Source organism: Canis lupus, chromosome 32, assembly GCF_003254725.2.
Source record: "Canis lupus dingo isolate Sandy chromosome 32, ASM325472v2, whole genome shotgun sequence".
NCBI lineage: Eukaryota > Metazoa > Chordata > Mammalia > Carnivora > Canidae > Canis > Canis lupus.
In genome coordinates this window covers 17493001-17518446 of record NC_064274.1, presented here as the reverse complement: position 1 = coordinate 17518446, position 25446 = coordinate 17493001, and the positions used below count along the sequence as shown (strand labels likewise).

At 35.7% G+C, this 25446-nt stretch overlaps 1 protein-coding gene across 27 annotated transcripts in view; it reads right to left on the bottom strand.

The window, feature by feature from the left end:
* PDLIM5 (PDZ and LIM domain 5) overlaps positions 1 to 25446 on the bottom strand; it is a 211448-nt gene that overhangs the window by 20269 nt on the left and 165733 nt on the right. For all 27 annotated transcript variants that reach the window (XM_025424333.3, XM_049104951.1, XM_025424350.3 and 24 more), the window contains one exon: positions 2446 to 2620. In XM_025424333.3, coding sequence (XP_025280118.3) covers positions 2446 to 2620 — 175 coding nt within the window. The remainder of the gene's footprint in view (positions 1 to 2445; positions 2621 to 25446) is intronic.

The window sequence follows — 25446 nt, the reverse complement described above, 5'->3', positions numbered from 1 at the left end:
TTCACATCACAGAAAGATTGCACATTAAAATTATATCCTGGCCTAGCATTAAAACTGAAACCAAGGCAGGTTGGGAGGGGTGGGAATGTAAATTCTTGGTTAGATCTTTGTATTTTCTCCATACTAAGTTTTCACATGCATTGGTACTTTTGATTATAGGATATCACAGAATTTGATAATCGGACAATATGAACCAACAACTGATAGGATTTGACAGTTTGTTAGCCTATCCAGTAACTGCTTACAACAGCGTACAAACAGCAGTGACTCTTGTCTCCATTATTGGTGTTTTTATCCAGAATATAGTATCCCTAACCACCTTACTAATATTAGTCCTAAAAAACTACTAAGTACAGTTAATTAAAAACATACTTTTAATTATTAGAACAAAGCAGTACCACTCTAGAGTCCATTATGTATGTATTTCTGTAAGGTAGTAACTTTATAGTACCACTGTTAGGAAAGTGACTTTAACCAAACTGATATTATGGTTTGACTACTTGGGTCTAGAGTCACGCATGATCTGTTCAGGTAAAACATTCACAAATGCCTTCTGTATATTGGTTACTGTCTAGACTTAGAAAACTTCTACTAATTTTCTTACTACTACCACTGCTACTGGCTAATTCTTATTAAATGGGTATTCACTGTGGACAACACATTTAAGTGAAAAATAAAGCTTACAAAATACTGTTATATTTTATAATATACTTTATATCTATAATATATAAATAATAATATGTTTTTATATATAATATATATAACATATAATATATAATTATACAAAATCTACTGATATATAATATAATATATAATTCCATTTCTGTAAAATAACATCAGTCCTTATATGCATGGGTTTTATTTTATTTTATTTTTTTTAATTTTTATTTATTTATGATAGTCATCAGAGAGAGAGAGAGAGAGAGAGGCAGAGACATAGGCCGAGGGAGAAGCAGGCTCCATGCACCGGGAGCCCGACGTGGGATTCGATCCCGGGTCTCCAGGATCGCGCCCTGGGCCAAAGGCAGGCGCCAAACCACTGCGCCACCCAGGGATCCCTGCATGGGTTTAAAGGTGTGAACTCAGATATTCTTAGTGGTTATCTTGGAAGGTAGAATTATGTATGAATTTTTATTTTTGCTTTCTGTTTTACTATATTTTTGAAATGTTATAAATGAACATTTATTTATTAATTTTTGATTTTATTTATTTATTCATGAGAGACACAGAGAGAGGTAGGCAGAGACACAGGCAGAGGGAGAAGAAAACTCTGCATAGGGAGCCCGATGTGGGACTCGATCCCAGGACCCCGGGATCATGACCCAAGCCAAGGGAGACGCTCAACCACTGAGCCATCCAGGCATCCCACAAATGAACATTTAAAATAAATAAGCTGTTTTATTTTTAATCATGTACTGTGTGCTGTATCCTTGACACATTTATTATTTAATAGTAGGTCAGAGAAAAGAGTATTTATATTTGTTTTTTTAAATAAAGTACTGAGGCTTTTTGGGCTTCATTTTAAGTATTAAGTAGAAACATTATCCTAAGTAATAACTACATAATAGAGTAGGGGAAATGCAAGTAAGCCTTAATCTTATTCAACTTTAAAGAAGCCACTGTTTCAACTATTTCAAAACAGGATAAATTAATAAAAGTAAGAAGAGCGCCTAAGCAATCATTTCAAACTATCATTGTGAGTTGCCAACACGGCAACTCACAGAGGAGGCAATAAGGTTCAGTTGGTGGAATCCCTGCAATCAACATTCTTATCTATACCTCCTAATATTTTAAAAACCACTTATTAAGAAATGCTCAGAGGTTTATTAAGAGTCAATATAGAGCACTCACTTAAGATCTCTGGCCTTTTTTCCCCTCTTAGAACTTAAGAGACAATAAAACAGATTTGGATAAAAGATATTTTAAAGAAGCAGGTTATGACCTAATCTAAAATTAAAAGTATTTATGAATATATCTGAAGGTAATTATATCTTTCAGTGCTTTGGTATTCAAAAATCCAATCTTCTTTTCTCTAGGGCTCAAAGTTCTTTATTTTATATCACTATTTTTCATCTAAATGAAAAGTCCTCACTTTTACAATTTGTAAAAGATTAAAGTTCAGATAAATGATCTTCAGGGTCCCTCTAAGTCTTAAATTTTATTATTCTCTGAAAGGCCACATTAATAATTATTTTTCTTAGTTCTAGTAAGAATTAATAACTCAGAAAATTGGTATTTTTAGTTTTATTTTCACCGAGTCCAGAATTACTTTTCATTGTGATAGATTCTAATATATATATTCCAATTTATCTACTTCAATAACTATTACATAGAAATATACTAAGAATAATCTCACTAATAAAATTTCAAATCTTTCAGAATACTAAAAAAAATCAACATTGGTATTAAGTACTTTCAAAAAAATTTCAAAAATGAATAACCAACCTGATGACCTGGTTACAATGGGCACACATTGGAGTTCGTTTCCCTGCTGGAATGTGCTCAGCTCTTTGCACTAAAGTATCCTGGTCACCTGTCTGGGGCTGTCCCCCAGCTGAGTTGGCTGGTGTTACCGCTCCTGAGGAAGCTGCACTGTTTGAGATTCTTCCAGGGGAAAGCACTAGGAGTTAAGACATAGAAGAATTAGATGGGGAATAAGCCAAATATAGACTTTTTCTAATAACCAAATAATACGTTGGTTATTAGAAATAATAGCCAAACAAAATCTACTGATTTATTTGCTCACATATATGGAGAGGTTATGTATCAAACACTGGACTGTGACTACAGAAATAAACAGAAAAGAAAATCAAGGATTACAACACAGTGAAAGAGTTATGACAGATGAATGCATTTAAAGAGCTATGAATACACAGGGTATTTATTGTAGGAAAAGTAGAAGTCGCCCCTGCTTCCAAGAGGAGATACAGTTAAGGTGAATATTGACAGCGAGGTAGTTCTAGTCATCTAGACATCTCTGCTAACCATCAATAGATTTAATTCCAAATACATCAGAGGAGTATTAAAAATCTTAATGTGTTGAAGATAACAAAAATAAAAATGAACTCACTGTATCCTCTCTCTCCCTGTATTTTCTAATTACCCAGTAGTATATGGTAACTACCTAAAAACCATCCTAGGACCTTTCCGCTATATTGAGTACTGCTGATTTTATATAACAAATACTTCTTGATTTTGCCCACTCATCTCTACTCCTACAATACTGTCCTGATTGAGGTCCTAACTGTCTTGCTAATTGCCAAAATGTCTTGTATCTTTTCTTTTTTAAAGATTTTATTTATTTATTTATTTATTTATTTATTTATTTATTTATTTATGTATAAGATTTACTTATTTATTTATTCATGACAGAGAGAGAGAGAGAGAGAGAGAGGCAGAGACACAGGCAGAGGGAGAAGCAGGTTCCATGCCGGGAGCCTAATGTGGGACTCGATCCCGGGACTCCAGGATTGCACCCTGGGCCAAAGGCAGGCGCCAAACCACTGAGCCTCACCCAGGAATCCCCTAAGATTTTATTTATTTATTCACGAGGGACAGAGAGAATAGAGAGGCAGACACAGACAGAGGGAGAAGCAGGCTCCATGCAGGGAGCCTGATGTGGGACTTGATCCTGGGATTCCGGGATCACACCCTGAGCCAAATGAAGTCGCTCAACCACTAAGCCACCCATGTATCCCCGTCTTGTCTTTCTTAAAGGCTCTTCCCAACTGCCACCCAGAACTGAAATCTTATCAGATCACAATGCTGTATAGGCCACATCAAGGATCCCCCTCATTTCTGACCACTGACTGTATTCCATGCTTCTAAGCACTGCATCCAGATCCCTCCAGGGCTTTATGCCTGCTCTACAGCCTCACCTCTCATCACTCTCTGCCTCTGTTTTCATGCTGCAGCAATATCAAAGGCTTCACATTTTCCTGTGAGTCTAATAAGCACAGGCTGTCTTCACTATCATTTCTCTCCTCTTCTGTGTACCTAGTAACCACCATATATCATTTAAGATTTAGCCCAGAAATCAACTGCTCCAAAAATCTTCCCTGAAGTACCTCTCCCCCACTGCCTATGCCACATAATCCAGATTGAATGTTTCTCTTTCACGTTACCATAATTTTCTGTGAATGACTTTATTATTGTTTCTACTTCATATATCTATGTCTTTTCTTCCCCAACTAAATAATTAAGCTCCCTAAGAGCAGGAACTATGCCTTATTCCTCACCCTAGCAACTAATACAGTATCTAGAATGAAGGAACAAATGAATAAATTAATGAACTGGAATCAATACATAAATGAATGAATGCGATATCTGTGAGGGAATGAAATGAACAGGCAGCCTGCTCCTTACCCACAGGCAATTACAATGCAGTAGAAAAGAAAGGACAGGGGATCCCTGGGTGGCTCAGCAGTTTAGCACCTGCCTTCGGTGCAGGGTGTGATTCTGGAGTCCCGGGATCGAGTCCCACGTCGGGCTCCCTGCATGGAGCCTGCTTCTCCCTCTGCCTGTGTCTCTACCCCTCTCTCTCTGTGTCTCACATGAATAAATAAATAAAATCTTAAGAAAGATTTATTTTTTATTTTTTATTTTTTATGAAAGATTTTATTTATTTATCAGATAAAGGGCTAGTTTCCAAGATCTATAAAGAACTTATTAAACTCAACACCAAAGAAACAAACAATCCAATCATGAAATGGGCAAAAGACATGAAGAGAAATCTCAGAGAGGAAGACATAGACATGGCCAACATGCATATGAGAAAATGCTCTGCATCACTTGCCATCAGGGAAATACAAATCAAAACCACAATGAGATACCACCTCACACCAGTGAGAATGGGGCAAATTAACAAGGCAGGAAACAACAAATGTTGGAGAGGATGCGGAGAAAAGGGAACCCTCTTACACTGTTGGTGGGAATGTGAACTGGTGCAGCCACTCTGGAAAACTGTGTGGAGGTTCCTCAAAGAGTTAAAAATATACCTGCCCTACGACCCAGCAATTGCACTGTTGGGGATTTACCCCAAAGATACAAATGCAATGAAACGCTGGGACACCTGCACCCCGATGTTTATAGCAGCAATGGCCACGATAGCCAAACTGTGGAAGGAGCCTCGGTGTCCAACGAAAGATGAATGGATAAAGAAGATGTGGTCTATGTATACAATGGAATATTACTCAGCTATTAGAAATGACAAATACCCACCATTTGCTTCAACGTGGATGGAACTGGAGGGTATTATGCTGAGTGAAGTAAGTCAGTCGGAGAAGGACAAACATTATATGTTCTCATTCATTTGGGGAATATAAATAATAGTGAAAGGGAATATAAGGGAAGGGAGAAGAAATGTGTGGGAAATATCAGAAAGGGAGACAGAACGTAAAGACTGCTAACTCTGGGAAACGAACTAGGGGTGGTAGAAGGGGAGGAGGGCAGGGGGTGGGAGTGAATGGGTGACGGGCACTGGGGGTTATTCTGTATGTTAGTAAATTGAACACCAATAAAAAATAAATTAAAAAAAATAAAATAAATTAACATTAAAAAAATAAAAAATAAAAAAATAATAAAAGGATCCCTCACAAAAAAAAAATCTTAAGAAAGGACAACTTTTGTTTATAATAAATAATAATATAAATTAACTGCATGTATCTGTATTGACAGGATTCATACTACAGGTGTGGTTAGAATTAGATGGTTAATTAGGATAACTGAAAGGATTACTCTCCCTTACCAGAATAAAGCTTGTTTGCAATGATGTGCAATTACAGATCCAGAAACCCAGCTTTTATTTTTTTTTTAATTTTTTTTTTTTTTTTTTTTTTTTTTTTTTTATTTATGATAGTTACAGAGAGAGAGAGAGGCAGAGACACAGGCAGAGGGAGAAGCAGGCTCCATGCACCGGGAGCCCGATGTGGGATTCGATCCCGGGTCTCCAGGATCGCGCCCTGGGCCAAAGGCAGGCACCAAACCGCTGCGCCACCCAGGGATCCCCAGAAACCCAGCTTAAATAATACTTAGCACATCTGCATCTGGCACTTGAGCTGTGAAATGGCACTTTATAGGACAGCAAGCTTTACTATTGCCCTTGTTTCAAGTGACTCAACTGGGATAGAACATGTTTTCATTCCCTTAGATTCACACTTTATATTATAGAAATGGGAAAGAAAATTACTGTATACATGCTCTTCCTTGTTACCTCATTCACTTGCACAATTTGCTCTTCTGTGGGTCTTCCATTTCTATATCCAGACCCTACTTCCCTTAGATCAACAGATAAGCATTTTCAATGCCAAATCCTGTTCTTGTCTTTAAATTCAAGACATTCAAAATGGGTTTGATCTTTTTACACCCATTACCAGCTCTTCCTAAGAAGTCCTTCCTGTATGTTTGAATTCCCCATTTACTCAGGCACACCCCTCTGTCTCCTGTGTGCCTGACAGTCCTCAGACCTTAACAAGTGTTTGTAAATGCTCCCAAGGTCTGTCCCTTCTTTTCAATCCAAACCCCTGGGCTATCATGTGAGTCCCAGTATTGAATCCCTCAAGTCTGGACAATCACAAATCTCCTAACCAGACTCTCTGCTGCCAATCTCTTTTCAACCTTCTCTGCTAGACTATTTTTCCAAATATACTACTTTCATCATGGTTTCTTGCTTATTCAGTCTTGTTAGTCCAGTCCTTCAAGGAACTCACTCCAATCTTCTTTACAACCTTATCATCTATGCCCACTCACATCCCTGTCTGTCATCATACCTATTATACTTATTTAATATTTAATTTGAACCATCACTATTTGAAGGCACTCTTGTCAAATCTTAAAACAGCTCCATGAGTTCAGGCAAGATTAGCATAATTTTAAAAATTCTATTTGAGGCAAAGAATAATTAAGAAACTGGCCCAAGGCCATGTAGCAAATAAAGGTCAATCCTGAACCCAGGCAGTTTGGCTCCAGAGTCAGTCCTCTTAGGCACTATGCTATACGTTACTCACTGTCCCCTCATCATGCCAGGCAAGACCCTGCTTCTATGACCATCAACCAGTGAAATGTCTCTTTCTTCAGTCTTACTCATAGTTTTCTCAGTCTACAAGGCTCATGGAAGTTCCATTTCCTGAGTCCCCCTCCACCCCGCTGCCCAATATTCCCAGAGAATCCCAGCTAGAAGTCTTCTCTTAACATCTGCAACATCCCTGCCTGTATAATTTATTAGTATTTTATAATACTTTTTCCTTCCTAAGTCAACAATAAAATCTTAAACAAAGAGGAAAAACTATAATTTTTCTACCCACTATCAGAAAATTGCCTCATAAATAGAAGGCAAAAAAATAATATTTAATCAAGCAAATATTGAAGGTTCCAAATCACTTTCATTTTGCCTTTTTAGAAAAAATATTGAGATAGATATTTTTAAAATGTGGATTAGGTTCAGGATTTCAAACCATGGGAAAGTTACCAATTGAAAAATCTGAAAATCAGACCTCAAAGAGAGTGAAACCCTTTCATCTACCATATGCCTTTATTTTATCACATTATCTATGCATAAGCCCTAAAGTACTGAGTCACTGAGACATTTTTAGCAATAAAAGAGTGTAGTAATTCTCCATCAGTCATTGTAAAATGGGACATAATCCATCTGGCCCATGCCTCAAGGAGAAGGTACATAGGGAACTAACTTATTTAACATGAGAAACCATTCTTAAACATGAAACATGTGACTGTGTCTTAAACACATATAATTAAGCTCTAAGCTCACTGCCATTCCTTGCTTGGAAATAAAAGCCTTGTTTTCTGTTACTGCCCTATTTTAACCACTTTGGATAAGACTGAAATTCTCACACCTCTGTTTTGTTGCTGTGTTGCTAGTACATTGGCCCGCACACAAAGCTACACAAGCTTTGCTAATTATTAAGTCCTGAACATTTCCAAGGCATAGTTACTTCCCGTATGAATAAAGTGATGTTTCATTTCTTCAGATTGGATTTTTCACTACTTTAGATCAGAAATGGGCAACTTTTGAGCCATCAAGTGCCAAGCCCTGGCCTCTGCTCACTTGGCTTAATGGGGAGAGGGAGGTGTAAGAAGGTGAGGTCTTGAGACAGGGAAGGCACCACAAAATGAGCCCCATTTCCTCAATAATTCTGTAGAGAACTGCACTACTGTGCAGAGAAAAACAATCTTCCATGGGTGGTACAGAGACCAAAATACTTCGCATTTATTGAACCTGTCATAAAAACCACTTTTATGTAGAAAAAAAAATATACATCGCTTCAGAGTTAGTAGTTTAAAGATGACAATCTACTTATTTGGAATAAAAACAACTATTTCTTTTAAGTTCTACTAGAGCTATTAAATAGGATCATTAAATTAGCCCCATTTCATAATCTATGAATCTAAGTCACAAAAAATTTAAGTGACTTACTCAAACTGAATAATGAATGAATGAGTCAGTAGTGTCACAATGAGAACATTAGGAAGAAGTTAGTTCTTGACTCAAGTTTGCCTTTTTAACTTTAATCTTAAGCAACTGTCATTAAATTTGGCTTCTTTGTGGCTAATCTCTACCCCACAGGGACCATGTTGGAAAGTTAATTTTTATTCTTTTGTATAAAATACAGCACTACAAAATGCATCCAGAAATTTAAAGCTACTAGCTACTCTCTAAACCAATAGTATTAGTGAGAATATCTTATTAACTTTAGAATGGTTATTTATGAATCAACTAAAGGTTTAGAATGACATACATTCATACCTATTCCATGTTTTTGTTTCTCAGCACTACAGGATTATAAAGAATATTATTAAATAAACATAAATTAGTATATAAAACTAGCAGCACACTAGAATACTTTTTCAGTATATAGGATGGAAAGCTGTCAAATATGCTAAGTTGCTAGTTTTCCAAACAATGGAGAAATCTAAGAAACAATACATTTTTAAAAAGCAAACAGATCCCTGACTTACTAAACATGAATTTAACTTACAACAAGGAAATAAAGTCACCTCTTTTGGACTACAGACTATAAATTGGAGATGAACAATTTTTAAAAATTGAGTCATTAATTTAGGTAGGATACCTACCTCCTGTTGTTAGGAAAATCTTTGTAATATTTGGAAAAGATATAATGAAAATTCTTCACCCTAGAAAGATCTTAGCTGCATTATTTCCCAAACAGGTGATTCAGGTTTGTGTTGTTCAGCAAATTAGTTAACACAAGTTTTAGGCAATTTTAGATAATTATAATAATATGTGTAACATGTATAATATTATAATTACATACTATATAATATTATAAAATACATAAGGGATTCAAAATTATCTATTTACTGTGTTTCAAAAATAGCTCAGCTTGTTTATACAAATAGTTTTTGGAGAGAAAACAAGAGATTAAGACCAATACAACAGTTGGTAGTACAGTGTGTGAATTATCTGAAATCAGATGTTTTCTAACTGTATTAAAAATAAAGTGGGTTATTTGATATTTTTGCTTTCTATCCCTGCTCAAAAAAGGCTATTAATTCTAAACCAATACATAAAAAAATAGTGAAAATTATAATGTATACATTAAACACCTGGCCAGACTGTACTTAAATTAAATAGGCATGAAATTGATTGGTTAATTCTTTTTTTTTTTTTAAGATTTTATTTATTTATTCATGAGAGACCCAGAGAGAGAGAGGCAGAGACACACACAGGCAGAGGGAGAAGCAGGCTCCATGCAGGGCGCCCGACGTGGGACTAGATCCCAGGACTCCAGGATCACGTCCTGGGCCAAACGCAGGCGCCAAACCGCTGAGCCACCCAGGTGTCCCAAACATTATTATTACTGATATGTAATAGGTGAAAAAAACACTACATCATGTCAAACCTTACTTGGAAACTTAACTTAAGCCAGTTGGGGCTGGGGTGGGATGATTGGTTAATTCTTTTGGTTCAAGTCAAATTTTTCAACTACCAATAAAATATTCCTTTTTTTTTTTTTTTAAAGATTTTATGTATTTATTCATGAGAGACAGACAGAGAGAGGCAGAGACATAGGCAGAGGGAGAAGCAGGCTCCTTCCAGGGAGCCCGATGTGGGACTCAATCCCAGGACTCTAGGATCATGCCTCAAGCCACAGGCAAACGCTCAACCACTGAGCCACCCAGGTGTCCCAAATATTCTTATTACTGATATGTAATAGATGAAAAAAACACTACATCATGTTAAACCTTACTTGGAAACTTAACTTAAGCCAGTTGGGGCTGGGGTGGGATGATAACCCAAAATAGAAACTAAAGTAACAACAGATGTAGCTAGCTAGTATCTTCTAAGGTAGATTAAGACGTTGTGCTTTTGAATTGATGAATATATCATTCAGTAAAAGAGCAAGTTTGGTGTTAGAAGATGAACTGCTCACAACAATATGAGAAATATGTAACCTAATGATTTCTTACCATCTCCATAGTACATCTATCCTTAGTCTAAGCCACCAACATCCCTTGCTTGACTTACTACAGTGACTGCCTAGAGATCTTGCTTCTACTCTTGTCAACAATACAGAGGCTGGAAAAACCTAAGTCAAACCCATGCTCAAAACCCTCCAACAGCTCCCTTCTAACTAATGATCCTCTAGAATCTGATTCCTACTACCTCTTTGACCTGATCTGCCACTTTCCCTTTGCCCATTACATGAAAGGCTCACTGGCTTCTTCACCACTTCTCTAAATGGCCAGTATGCTTCTGATTCAGTGCCTTTGTACTTCCTCTTCCCTCCTCCTGGAAATACTATTCCTAGTTATTTGCATGGTTTTCTTTCTCATTTCCTTCAGATTGTCTTTTTTTTTAATTTTTATTTATTTATGATAGTCATACAGAGAGAGAGAAAGAGAGGCAGAGACACAGGCAGAGGGAGAAGCAGGCTCCATGCACCGGGAGCCCGATGTGGGATTCGATCCCGGGTCTCCAGGATCGCGCCCTGGGCCAAAGGCAGGCGCTAAACCGCTGTGCCACCCAGGGATCCCCCAGATTGTCTTCTTAAAGGCTATTTTATTAATGTTGCTTTCTCTCACCATCCTATATGAAATAGCAACCCCCTACCACAAACCAGCATTCCCTATAGTCCTTCACTGGTTTATCTTTTTCCACAGTGCTCATCCCCATCTAGCAAATTTTCTATTCTTTCTATTTTTTCTATTCTCTATCTCTCCACACGTTGAGGCCAGGGACACTGTTTTGTTCACTGAAATATCTCCAGCACCTAGAACCATCCCTGGCATATTGCTTAATATATCTTTATTCAGAGAATGAATTGACTCCAGTACCAAAATTATCAACTTCCCATTAAAAGGAACCAGACTTCTTAAAGAACCACTAATTCTAGGATTAGGACAGAAAATAAACAGGGGAAGTCTAGAATATCTTATCATATTAGAAAAGGAAGAAAGAAAAAAAAAAAGAAAAGGAAGAAAGCTATCAAAGACTACTATGGCTGTATCAAATGGACTTCGAAGAAGTAGATGAGATGGTTTGAGCGTTAATAAGGATAATAACCATGGACTAAAATACTTCAAATATGTTTAGCCCCATGAGCTCACAATGATTCCGAAAATTTAAAAACAAAAACCAAAAAATCATTAGCATTAACCATCTTTAGAGGATGCTAAGGAAACAATTATTTTAAAAACCAGTAAAATTTAATAAAGAAAAAGAAGCAAGTTTTAACAATTTATCAGTTTATAGCTGATATGTTTTATTTACATGCCATTCACTCCCTGCCACTTCCCAACCATTCTGAAGCAAATTCAAGGTCACGTAATCCTTAATATTTCAGTATCATTTCTAAAAGAACATTCTTTTTTAAAAACCTAACTAAAAAAAAACTAAAAAAAAAAAAAAAAAAAAAACCTAACTATATCTCCATTATCACACCTAAAATAAAGGAATTTTCCTAAACATGATCAAATAACCAATTTTCCATTTTTCATGATTAACGCCTGTATTAGTATTCTATTGTTGCTATGTAAAAACAACACAAGTGTACTGCTTTACAGTTCTCCTACACGGCTATTGCTGGGCCAAAGTCAAGGTGTTGGCAGGGCAATCTCTTTCTGGAGGCTCTAGGGAAAACTCCTTTCCTTGCCTTTTCCAGCTTCTAGAGGCTCCCAAATTCTGTGGTTCATAGCCCTCTTCTGCCACCTCAAAGCCAGCAACACGTTCTGCATTACTTTATCACTCCTCTCTTCCATTTTCTAGTTCTAAAGATCCTTGTGATTATGCTGGGCTCCCCAGGATAAGACAGGATAATATCCCCATTTTAAGGTCAGCTGAGAGCATTCAGAATTCCATCTTCATCCCTAGCTCACCTGAGACATGTAATATAACATATTCATAGATTCTAGGTATAAGGACATGACCATCTTCGGGGAGGGCATTATTCTGCCTACTGCATACACTCCAGCCCAATATTAATCAGGATCCAAGTAAGGTCCACTTGCTACATTTGGTTATATGCCTCTTAAATTGCTTTTAGCCTATAATCCCTTTCATCTCCCCACCATTTTCAACATATCTATAGAAGAAACCAAGTCTCTAGTTATATATGTGTGTGTGTATTTGAACTTTTTTCTATAGTAATAAGTTAAAGAGGGTAGCCCAGATGGCTCAGCGGTTTAGTACTGCCTTTAGCCCAGGCTGTGATCCTGGAGTCCCAGGATCAAGTCCCACATTGGGCAACTGAATTGTTTGATCTTTACAAGGTTATAAGGCATTAATATTACTATTTAATAGATCAAGAATATAAAGCTCAGAGAGGATAAGTGACTTGACCAAGGACATGTAGAGCAACAAAATGAGCAAAATGTTTTTTGAACAACTACTACATACCAAATAATTTGCTAGGCTTTACCACCCTGAATAACAGAAACAAAATTTCTGCCCTCATGAAGTTTAAAGAAAGTTATGGATCACTAAACAGTGCCAGAATGATGGAAAGATAATGAGTGTAATTATAGATCTTCATTTAGTCAAGTATATACTGAGAACCTAACAACGTGGCAGGCACTATATTATGCATGAGTACACAGCAGGTAACAAAACATGAATAACCCTTGCCTTCACAGAGCTCATAGCTTTTCTGCCTCTCCTTTTTTTTTTTTTTTTTTTTTTTTTGAGTGGAAGGTGCTTGTGGTTCATCTAAGTACAGACCGTCTATTGTATATAGGAACTCTGAAAAAAGATCAAGGCTGCAAGAATTGATTCAAGAGTCATTAGCATATTGATGACATTTGAGGCTGTGGGAGTTAATGAGATTGTTCAGGGAAAGTGAGAATGAAAACAGAAGAGTTCATAGGGTAAAGCAAATAATCTAAGTACTTCGGGAACACAGAGAAGTAGGAGAAAAACCAGAAGAGTGCATGATGTAAGCCAAAGGAGGAAAGTGGAAAATTTAGGTTTCAAAACCATTTTTTTTTAAAAAAAAGATTGTACTCATTTATTCATGAGAGACACAAAGAGAGAGAGAGAGAGAGAGAGAGAGAGGCAGAGACATAGGCAGAGGGAGAAGCAGGCTCCCTGCATGGAACCCAATGCGGGACTTGATCCTAGGACTCTGGGATCATACCTTGAGCCGAAGGCAGACACTCAACCACTGAGCCACTCATGCGTCCCCCAAAAACTTTTGTATCTGACTCCAAAATCTATGTCCTTATGCATTCATTCATCAAATATTTATTATGTGCCCACAGTGTCAAATTCTTTGCCAGTCAGTGATGACCTATGAAACTATGAAGGCAGATCTCTGCAAATGTGGTCTAAACCTGGAAGTTCTCATTCTGGATTAGTTTAGAAGGACAGGATAGTGATAACTTGAGATTATTAATTTCTGCTACTTTTATTTCCTTAACGAGCCTGCCAGGATCAATTTAGGAACAATGTATGAAAGTACTGTTTTTTATTTGCCCTGCTGTGCCTAACAGCTTATATTATCACTTTAAAGCCCTTCACATATTCTATAAAAGATGAGTTTCCTATAGAGATCTAACTTTCCTTAAATCTAGCTGCCCATACTTTTCAGCCATTATAATTAATGGCTACAAAGTTCTTGAAATAAACATATGAATAAAAGGCTAGGTTCTTCATGTTTTGAGAGATATACATTTAAGAGGATGTATATAAATGCTTCAGAAAGAAAAATAAAATTATAGATCTAGTACTTTTGCTAATGACAAATAGGCTTGAGCATTTGAAGGTTAAATTCATTTTTTGTTGTACAAACTCTACATTGCTGTGAATCTTTCAACTACTACATTTGAATTAAGATAAAGCAACAGAGAAAGTTATGCCAATAAATCTAGGAATAAGCATAAAATATTTTTCTAAACCCTGTTAATAGTTCATTCTTATTAAGTCAGAAATAGGCTTATATCAAGAATACTAATGTTCCCTCCCCAAGAGAAAAAAGACAAATGTTTACAGCTTCAACAAGACAGAAGTCATATGTGAGGTTTATGGTGTGAAAAACAACTGGCTCAGATGCAAGGGGTGTTCCAGTTATAAACACCAAGGCTAATGTTGTACTCATATAAATAACTGGGCTACATCAAAGTGACATTCTGGCACCCCTGAGGAGATAAAGTATTGTAATTCTACATCTCAGAGAATTTGTTCACAAAGGTATGGTAGAAATTTTACACATACTAAATCGGGTAGCAGTGATGGCAACACACTTGCATATTATCGTGTGTAGCAAGTGCTTTCTTCTCTGCCCCTTCACCAATCATCTTGAACAGATGGTGGCCAAGAGAAGCATAGAATCCATGCATTTTGTCTGTCAAGCTCCTTGTGTTGAAAGCATAACCAACAGTCTCCTCTTCATTATCCAGGGATGAAATCATAACCAGTACAAATAGAAAAGGTTTAAAGTTAAGCCAAGATCTAGGATCAGAGGAAAGTACATTCTAGACAGGTTTCTGCAAAATTTATTAAATGGAATCAACGATTTTTTTATTCAATGATTAAAAGCAAAATACACAGATTAAACTATTATCAGTTCTCTAAGCAGTGGAGAATGCTGGTATGTATGCCATAAAGAATTGGAACAGGTGTGCCCAAGGCTAAGTATCAAATATTTCCACAACTTCAGGAGGTTAGTTTCTTCCATTAGCAACCAGCCTTTCAACTCTAAGAACCCAGATTAAACTGGATATAGAGTGTCTTAATTAAAAGTGAGCATGGGGACTTGGATTAGGTTCAGTTCTCTTTCTTAATTTGTTGCATCACACATCATTAAAATTTGGGATATATGTGCTTGCCTTTTTCTCCTGACTAGCTGACCTTACACAGAAAACTTCCATATGATCAGTTACAAGCAAAAGAAAGCTAGTGTGTACCTTGCAGATAAAGATATGAGATCTTAAAATATTCTGGCTTTGCCATCATTCAATTAGAAATCAACATTTTATCAGTTATACATAGAATTTTCTAAATAATCTAGTATCACTGTTACAATTTCTAATTTTACAATGGGAAGACAAAACCTGCTCTGTGGGTGGTCAATGTGTTTCATGTTAAAGAAAAGGCAGGGGGAAGAAAGGAGGAGAGGAGAGGAATAATAAAAAGAAACAAAAAAGAAAAATGCAGATAAATTATTTTTAAAAAATGAAAAATCTGAGGCATCATTTACAACCTCAGGAATACTAAAGAGGATCACTGCTGAACTCATACAGAATCTAAACTAAGAATTTATTTAAAATATTAAATTTGTAAAATTTTGCTTTTATTTTGATGAGAGAACTGTAAAGGACATATATTAAAATTAATTATACTCACCTTACACCTAGAGTTTTGACATATCTTATTTCCAAAGTAACACAAAATCCAAATGGGCTTGGCTTTTACCATTTTCCCACAAATTTTCATCTATTTATATAAGTGAGAAAGCAGCCTAGTCTCAGAAATAAAAGAGAAAGTTGCCTCAGGTTTGAGTTGCTCATATAAATAGAATTCTTTTAATGTACATAAAAAAAACCCTGCAAAATCACAAACTGAAGCAGAAAGGGGAATAAAATTTAAGGAGTGTTTCTCATGTCAAACAATATCAACAATGTCTCACATGATGAATACAATTTACTGGAAAATTGAAAACTTGGAATACTCCTTACATTTCTCTTACTACTACCACTAATTCTCTAAGATAGCTCTCTCAGTTAAAGCCATTAGATCTCTGAAATAGATAACAGTTTATTATCATTACCCAAAATTATGTTTGAATTTCTCATCTTTTAAAAGCAGAGAACACTGCTCAGCTATTTTATGCTGGAGGAAGCAATAGATCTAACATAATGATAATTTTAAGATAACACTTGGGCTCCTTGTTCTGCTAATTCCTAGCTCCATGAATGCAGAAATGTTTTACATTTCCTCACCTGTAAAACAGCAACTACCTCAAAGTGTGGGAGGCTTAAATGAGGTGGTATAAGTAAAATGTTTTCTTGAATGTATAAGAAATGCTTCGTAAATGTCAATTGTTACTACACTCTGACATAAGATCTTACATGATTAAAAAAATAAATTATCAATTAGTTCAACAACTACTTAGAGAACACATACAATGTTTTAGATACAGGAACTCTTGGTATGAAAGAATAAGATACCTGGCCCGAAGAGTTTATCTTCTCACAGGTGATGTTCACAAACAAATAGGCAACAGAGTGCCTTCAGATTACTGCTGTCAAGAGTGCTCTGGACTCTGAGAAAAGTCTGCATCTACTGTAAAGAATTATCAAGCAAAATTTTTCTTATTCCTGTGGTTATACCTAGATTTGGCAATTTTTTTTCTGTAAATGGCCAGAGAGTAATTATTTTAGGTTTTGTGGGACATACAGTGTATGTGGCAATTACTCGACTCTGCCATTGCAGTAGTAGTGGAGCCACAGACATCAAGTAACAAATGTAAAGAAATGACAATGTCAGTGATCCAATAAAACTTTATTTACAAAAACAGGTGGAGGGCCAGATGTGACCAAGGGCCATAGTTTGCCAATTCCTGGTTTAAACCATATGCATCAATTAATAAATAAAAACTTTATGAAAATCATATAGGAATAAGTCCAGGTATCTTCACTCAGAGAAGATTTAATATTTTAATCTCAGAATGAAAGAAAAATGGGGAGAAAGAAGAGCTTTCATAACTATGCTCCTGTATCAGCATGAGAAAGCTTCCAACACAAATAAATTCCAGTTTAGGAAAAAAGAAAAATAAGGTAATTAATAGTTGTCTTATTTTTTCCTTAGAATCATGATTGCAAACCAAAATCTACTTGTTATATAAAAAGACAAGCATATTTACATGCTTCACACTTCAGTTTTGACAATGGACAGCTCCAGTCCGGCCTTTATGGCAAGTGGACTATTTAGTTTAATGATGTCAAAATGCAGGGAGCAGATGGCAGTAAAACATTATTAGAAGAGATGAAACATATGCAACTGGTAGCAGTTTACTTATTCATATAAAAATTTTAAAATGGAACCAATAAATCTATCCATCTTAGCTAAGCAAATCTAGTTATCTCGATTTATTACTGTAACGTAAAGCCTACAATGAAATTTGGGATGGTTGTAGAAACTGTAATTTCCTTTTTCACCCCTATCTTCTTTAGACTTCAAATAAAAGATAAAATTTATATCCACTTATAACTGAGATGCACATCATTCAATCTTTGATCTAATCAGATCTTATAAATACATCTGAGTCTTTCTGGGGGAAAAAAAAAAATCAGATCTCTCCAAAGCTCTGTCCATAATGAATAAATAAGCTTTTCTTTATTGCTAAAATGCAGCAGAGGCAGGGCACAATAAAGGTCATGTTGACTAGAATCTTAGCTAAAATTTTAAAAATGGAGTTTAGATGCAAAGAAAATGTTATTTAAAGCAGACCGTAGTAGTTGCCACTCCCTGGTTTATCCACCCTGTTCAAAGCCAGACCCTTTTCTACAGAGTGGATTTAGTCCTCTTTAAATATAGTCATTGATATTATCTTGTGATACAAGAAAATGTACTACTTAGTCAAAATAGCTGAATTTAACTCAGTTCTGAACAACTCCTTTGACTTCTCTCAGGTTCTCTTACCTCATTTGTAAAATGATGCCCATTTAAAATTTTAATGACATTGCCTTATTGTACACCCTGAGTAAAAAGATATTTAAAAAGTTCTATTATTACTAATCAATGATACCCACAATTTTACTGTTAAGCAAGGTTTTTTTGCTTCCTTCAAGATTACTCATTATATTTCTGAGTTCTAAATACCCAAATGGGGATGGTGATTATTCTCCAAGAAAGGATTCAACGGAAGCTAAAATTAACTAAATATTCATTTTTAAAAGGTGTGTTTTTTTCCCTTTTTCATTTGACCAAAAGAAATTTACTGTGGCCCTAAAAAGGCTTCAAATGATCCTAACTTTTCTATTTACAGCTTCCTTGCACTGTGTTCTTCAAAACATAATTCATGTTTTTAAGAAGAATTAGCAATTTTTATAAATCTCACTGTAAATTATGAGGTCTTGCCTTACCTACATATATTAAAACTGTTTCAAAAATATAAAAAGAAATTCACTAGTAAAAGGATTATATACATATAATATGACACATTTGTTCAATAGGAGTATCAGATTATAAATACCTAATACTAAATGATAAAATACTGCTAGCGTATTATGTCACCATCAACTAAACACCATTTCTTTCATCAATAGCATGTCTGCCTCCATTGATATATTTAATAAGAAAAGTAAAAAAAAAAAAAAGAAATTCAATAATTTCTTGCCAATATCAGGGGACATAAGAATAAACAGGGACTTGTGTGTACAAACAATAAAAGCACCAAAGTGGCATTATTCCAACAAGCTGTAAGAGCTGCTAATGAAAACAGCAAAAGGCAAAATCCCAGCACAACTAGACAATACTACTTACTATAAGAGAAAACACAACAGAGTTTTTTATTTTCAATGGCTTTATGAAATAGTCAGTTTTCTACAGAAAATGGTGATTACAATATTAGCGAATATTATATAGCTAAATGATTTTCTGAGTAAGAAATTCTAAGTTATTTATTACTTAACATAATATAATTAAGAATCATCACAAATGCTCTTAAAAGCTACCTATTTTGAAAGTGGGAAAGAAGAAAATCCTATAATTAATGAAAAAAATTTAAGCATATCTATGGATTTAAAGCTTTCTGAATTTTCTATACACATATATACAACATGAGTATTTAATTTAATTTTTAATTTTTGACTGGTGGGACTCAATAGAATTTTTCTTCTTCTGTCTTATAAGAAAACCCTTTTCCACCATCTCATAATGTTTATTTCCATGACAACATGTAACACAAGTCCTTCTTGCAAAGGCAAGGAATGCTAATGTCAAAGCTACCAATCTCATAATTGCAACTATAAAGAACTGAAAAAGAGTCAACATTTAGAAGATGATGATTTAGGGGAAATTAATGTTCTTGCCTATGGAAATACTGTACAAATAGACTATAAAAGTATGTTATGTTATAAAAGTAAATTTTAACTTATTTCTCAAATATAATGCAAGAAGCAACCCACTCAGATTTATATTTTGTAACTAGACACATTACATTAAAAAAACTCTAGACATATTCAACCAATCTATTCCATAATAGGACTTACTCAAAACCAAGTATAGTTTCTGGAAGCCAAATATGATCCCTACTAGTGTTTTAACAATGGATAAATAAATGCTTTCTAGGGAATAAAGCTCCCTGGAAAAGCATTGGTTAGAACTTGCCTCCCAGTCAGGTTAAAGTGTGAAGCTGCATTCTCTTGTCCTTGGAATTCTCTCCATTCCCATGCCATTGTTCCATAGCAATATTCATTATCATCATCACTATCCTGAATTTCCTCAATGACCTCTTAATTTAGTCTCCAGGACTCCAATCTTAATCTTTATGCTGAGGTCATAATGATCTTTTAAATACACTAACGCTATAATGATCTTTTAATAATGCAAACCTGATTGTCACTTTCAAGTTTACAAATCTGTCAAAGGCTTCCTTTCTGCATCAATCCACATTCTTACTTTCAAAGCCCTTCTTTCTGACCAGGCCTCCATTAACCCATGTAATTTCTTTCTGGCTACTATATAGTCCTGAACATACTGAATGACTTGTTCTCCCTCCAAGAAGCCAAGTTCTCTGAGAGCTTTTGCCATCTTGTTCCCTTTCCAACTTGGCTTCTTCCTAAAAGTATTCAAAGGACATTAGCTACATATGATTTTACTGTAGGCCTAAGTATTAACACTTTATTCCTGCATAAAATATGACTCCACTATAAACCCTAATATAAACAAATATTCTCTCTCAAGATTGTATCATTGGAACTTTATTGGTCTTTTTCTTTCCATTGATCCAGACCTTCCTGTCTTCTGACCTGGATTTGTAATCTGCCTTAAGTCTTTGCACTTTCTTTGCTGATTTCTGTTATTTACTGGTGCTTTAATTTGCATCCACATTAATATGTCCACATTGACAAAATGAGTGGCTATCCCTAATATTTCCTCTGCATTCCACTGCTTGGTTCTTTATAGGCCATATATTCCCATATTTTTAAAGAAATAAATTCCTACCATAGGGCTTCAGATCTATTACAAACTTTTTTAATTACTAGAGATAAATAATATAGTACTGGTCATAGTACTGCTGATGTTCACAACTTTTAAATCTTATGGCAGTTTAATGCTTCAAGAAGAGTGGAATTCTCTGCTCCCTTAAGCAATGTGTGTAGTTTTCAAATGTCAGCCTTTAGCAGACAGCACATCTATGTTTATTCAATGACTTTTGTGGGAATTTCAAGTCTGGCAGGAGGAAAGAACAATGTCTTGTGAATCCCTCAAATCATATGAAGAAGATATCCAAAATACAACAAACTGACCTATCCACCCACTCACTTACTCAGGCTTTGTCATTTACTGAAGGCCTATAATCTGTGCCAGGTATTATTTAGGTAGTGTAAAACAAAAGATTAGTAAGACTCAGTCGTAGTCCTTAAGGGGATCTAAAAACAGCAGTAAAAGACACATATGTAAACAATTACAATGAATATGATGAATGCTATAATAAAGCCATCATCAACATTTTGTAGGGACACAGAGAAAGGATAGCAATTATTCGAGGGCTCGAGAAAGGTTCACCAAGGAGATAACATTTGGTCTTGAAGAGTGAATAGAAATTTTTCAGGGGTGGAAGAGTGGAAAAGCATTTCAAATAAAAGGGGTAGCTTTACAAAGCACAGAGGTGTGTGCCCAAGGAATGGTATGGACTCTTGAACTTTAGTGTGACAGGACTGCAGAGAACATGAAAAACTGTATTACAAAATAGGCTGGAGAAGAAGGTTGGTACAAGGTAATAAAGGGACCTTCACCTCTGCTAAGAAGCCAAACATTTAATGTGTGGGAAGCAGAGAACCCAAAACATTTTCAATCAGAGAAGTCACATGAGAACTGTTCTGCTGGATGTTAGCAGTGTAAGTTATTAATGCTGTCACTAAAATAAATAGGTATAAACTTAACTTAACCTTCCTTGAGTATCATCTATGTGCCACACACTTCAAAATGTTACATCCTAGGCGTGTATGCATGCAGACCTACTTATATATATACATACATAACAACAATGTTACAGGGGACTTCTTCAGACCCTTATTTTAACAGATAAAGAAATTAAAGGTTCAAATGCTCCCTTTAGGGAACATCTCTGGCCTTCTGAAATTCATGCCAAAAGGGCAGGTACTACTATTCTTCATAGCCACCCACTGTCAGCAAAGCTAGTTGGATGAACAATAGGCCTGGTCTAGCAAAGCACTGCTTATATTCTAATTAATTAGTCATTCTCATTTTGTATATAATTAAACAAGTTGGAAAACTGATGTGCTTCCAACATCTAATGGCTCTTCATAACTTTTAAGACTGAGTTTGTGAAGAACATCTGACTATTTTTGGTAAAATAGAGATTTTTTAAAAATATTTTATTTATTTATTCATGAGAGACACACAGAGAGAGAGAGAGAGAGAGAGAGAGAGAGGCAGAGGCATAGGCAGAGGGAGAAGCAGGCTCCATGCAAGGAGCCTGATATGGGACTCGATCCCAGGACTCCAGGACCACACCCTGAACCAAAGGCAGATGCTTGATCATTGAGCCATCTAGGAGTCCCAAAATAGAAATATTTTATATCTGCATCAAATGAACTAAATTTACCCAATCTGGAATCTTTAACCTAAAGAAAATCTAGGGAAAACATTACACAATAAATTAGATCATAAACATAAATGTAAACATAGGAACATATTTGTAACATACCATAAAATTTAAGTTGGTTTTGAAAATATCTAGCTACTTATTAATTATATACAACATGAAGAATTCAAGCAATAAAACATCTATTAGACATACAAATATAGTGAATTAAAATGTTTTAAGAAGTACAAATACCCAATTCTGAAAACTAACGAAACTAACAAAAGTATCACCTTTTATGTATCTTTCTAGATCAAGTCAACACTTTTTTTAAGGTTTGATTATTTATAGTTATTTGACAGAGAGGGAGAAACACAAGCAGAGGGAACAGCAGGCAGAGGGAGAGGGAGAAGCAGGCTCCCCGCTGAGCAGGGAGCCCAATGTGAGGCTCTATCTCAGAACCCTGGGATCATGATCTGAGCCAAAGGCAGATGCTTAACCTACTGAGCCCACCCAGGTGCCCCCACGTCAACATTTCTAAAAGAACTACTATATCTGAATTATTAAAGTACTAAAGGCACAGCGCAAATAGAACATAGTATTGCTAACTTACACAAAATTCAAGCTTGGATTATTGCTTCTTTTGTATCTTAATACTTTCATGCAGACTATGAACTTTTCAATCTTGCATTATAACATAGGTCTTTGCTAGCCACTGATAAACTTGTGTATGTATGTGTGCTGGTGCATGTTAAACTACATGCCTGAGAAAAAGATAATCCAATCTAAATGATGATGCTGTTAACATGCACACCTAGTTCTTCTTTATCAACTGGTAGCATTACTATATTCTTGAAAGACTTCTGGGTAACATAAGCTATGTAACACCACAAATGAAATGTTCTAAGATTCAAAGTCAGAACTTCAGTGGAGGTAATGGAAACCCATGACAGATTCAGAATACACTAGTAGGTCTTAAAATTTCAATCAGCCTTTCAATGCAGGGGTTATTTTTGTGGGCGGGGGGAGGGGGGCGTGGTGGCTATCATTTCAAAACCATATTAGTCATCCCAATAGACAAAAGTATGTCTAAAATACTTATTTGAAAAAATGACTTCCAAATCTTTTCTTAACTACTAAAACATAGTAAGAAATACTATGACACAAAATACTTGTTTACCTGCTGATTCCAAATATGTGTGATTGTACTTACATACATACATGTATAAATTAAAACCACATTTTCGTAGCATGATACCTACATACTCTTACTATGTTAAAATACTTAATATAGTAAAATATTCTTATATCTTCTCTTTTATTTTTATTTATTCATTCATTCATTCATTCATTCATTCATGAGACACACACACACACACACACACACACACACACACACACACACAGAGGCAGAGACACAGGCAGAGGGAAAAGCAGGCTCCAAGCAGGAGCCCGATGTGGGACTCGATTCCAGGTCTCCAGGGTCATGCCCTGGGCTGAAGGCAGCGCTAAACCGCTGAGCCACCCGGGCTGCCCTTATTTCATTTTTTTAAATGAAAATACTGGCTACAATCCATTCAATTGATTTCAGGATCAACTGAATAGGTTACAGACTGCAACTTAGTAATTTTTATCTCATCCTTCTCACCCAACTTTAGGAATTATTTTAAAATGACATCACTGATAATAGTCACTCTTTGATGATGTTGGTGGGGGTGTCTTTTTTCACCTACATTAGAACACAGCTGTGAAGTATCAAAGGAAAGAAACCTGAAGTTCTTGGTGTGGGAGAACTCAATACTTTATTGGAGTTGGCTAGCCAGCAACTGGCCTTTCTAGTTTTTACCTCTCCTGCTCTGGCACTGTAGTTTCACAGGTGAATTGTGAAGAGCCTAAAAACTCGTAATGAGACAGCCATCCCCTTCTAAATCAAAAAATCTTTTTATTTGCATTAGAAAACTCTTAAAACTACATATCAAAGTGGAAGAGTAGATTCTGAGATGTTTTTGTTTCATTTTGTTTTTAAATACGGTACACTAAAGGTAGAGTAGAACAAAATATTTCCCATGGCTGGGGATTTTCTATTTATTTTACAATTCTTACAAAATGGTGTAAAATAAGTAACTTTTACATTATATAATACACACTAAATGCGTTTGTAGCACACCTAGAGCAAAATAAACAGAAGTTCTGCAAATATCTTTTTCTTTTTTTAAAGATTTTATTTATTTGACGGGGGGGGCGGAGAGAGAGAGAGAGAGAGAGAGAGAGAGAGAGAGAGAGAGAGAGAAAGGGCACATGTGCACAAGTAGGCAGAGTGGCAAGCAGAGGGAGAGGGAGAAGCAGACTTTCGGCAGAACAGAGCCCAGTGTAAGGCTTGAGCTCAGGACCCTGGTATCATGACTTGAGCCAAAGGCAGACACTTAACCAACTGAGCCACCCAGGTGCCCTTGCAAATATTTTCTAATTTGAGCTAAGCATGATGATGTAATTCAACAATGATTCACAATGGTAAAACATTTTTTATGATATTAATGCTTTATAATGTCATATAATGTGCAATGGTTTATACTCTTATAGTTTTGTTCAAATTAAATTCACTTATATTTTCTGTAAAAAGTATAATATTTTAAATATTAACCATATGAATCATGATTATAGTTGTGTTGACTGCTTTGATAATAACAAAATACATTTAAAGAAGACAGGATTCTGTTGCCCTCTTGTGGTAATTTTGCTGTACTGTATTCTCCAGGAATTCTGCCTCCATTTTTTTCTTCTCATTTTAAGAGTGGTATTTTGACCATAGTTTCTGAATTTCCAAAAGCAATACATAGACTTTCTGCCCTCTGCAGCGCACATCCTTAATGTCCTCCCATCAGTTTCTACCTCAGATAGTTTTTCCCTCACTTTTAAAAAACATTCTCCTATTCCTTTTCAATTACTACACCAAGGAGATTTTTCTTAAAGTTACTTTCTATAGTCTATATGCACATACAGAATAATTAGAGCCAATCTCCACCATCATACATAAGCTTCAAGTAAATGGAAAACAACTAAAAACCTAGGGGGCTGATCCGTTGACATTTTCTCCCAAGAAAACAGGTCTTGCTAAGTTAACAGTCCAGAAATTTCAGAAGCTCAAGATATTAATCTAAATATTTTAAGTTGGGATGCCTGGGTGGTTCAGCAGTTGAGC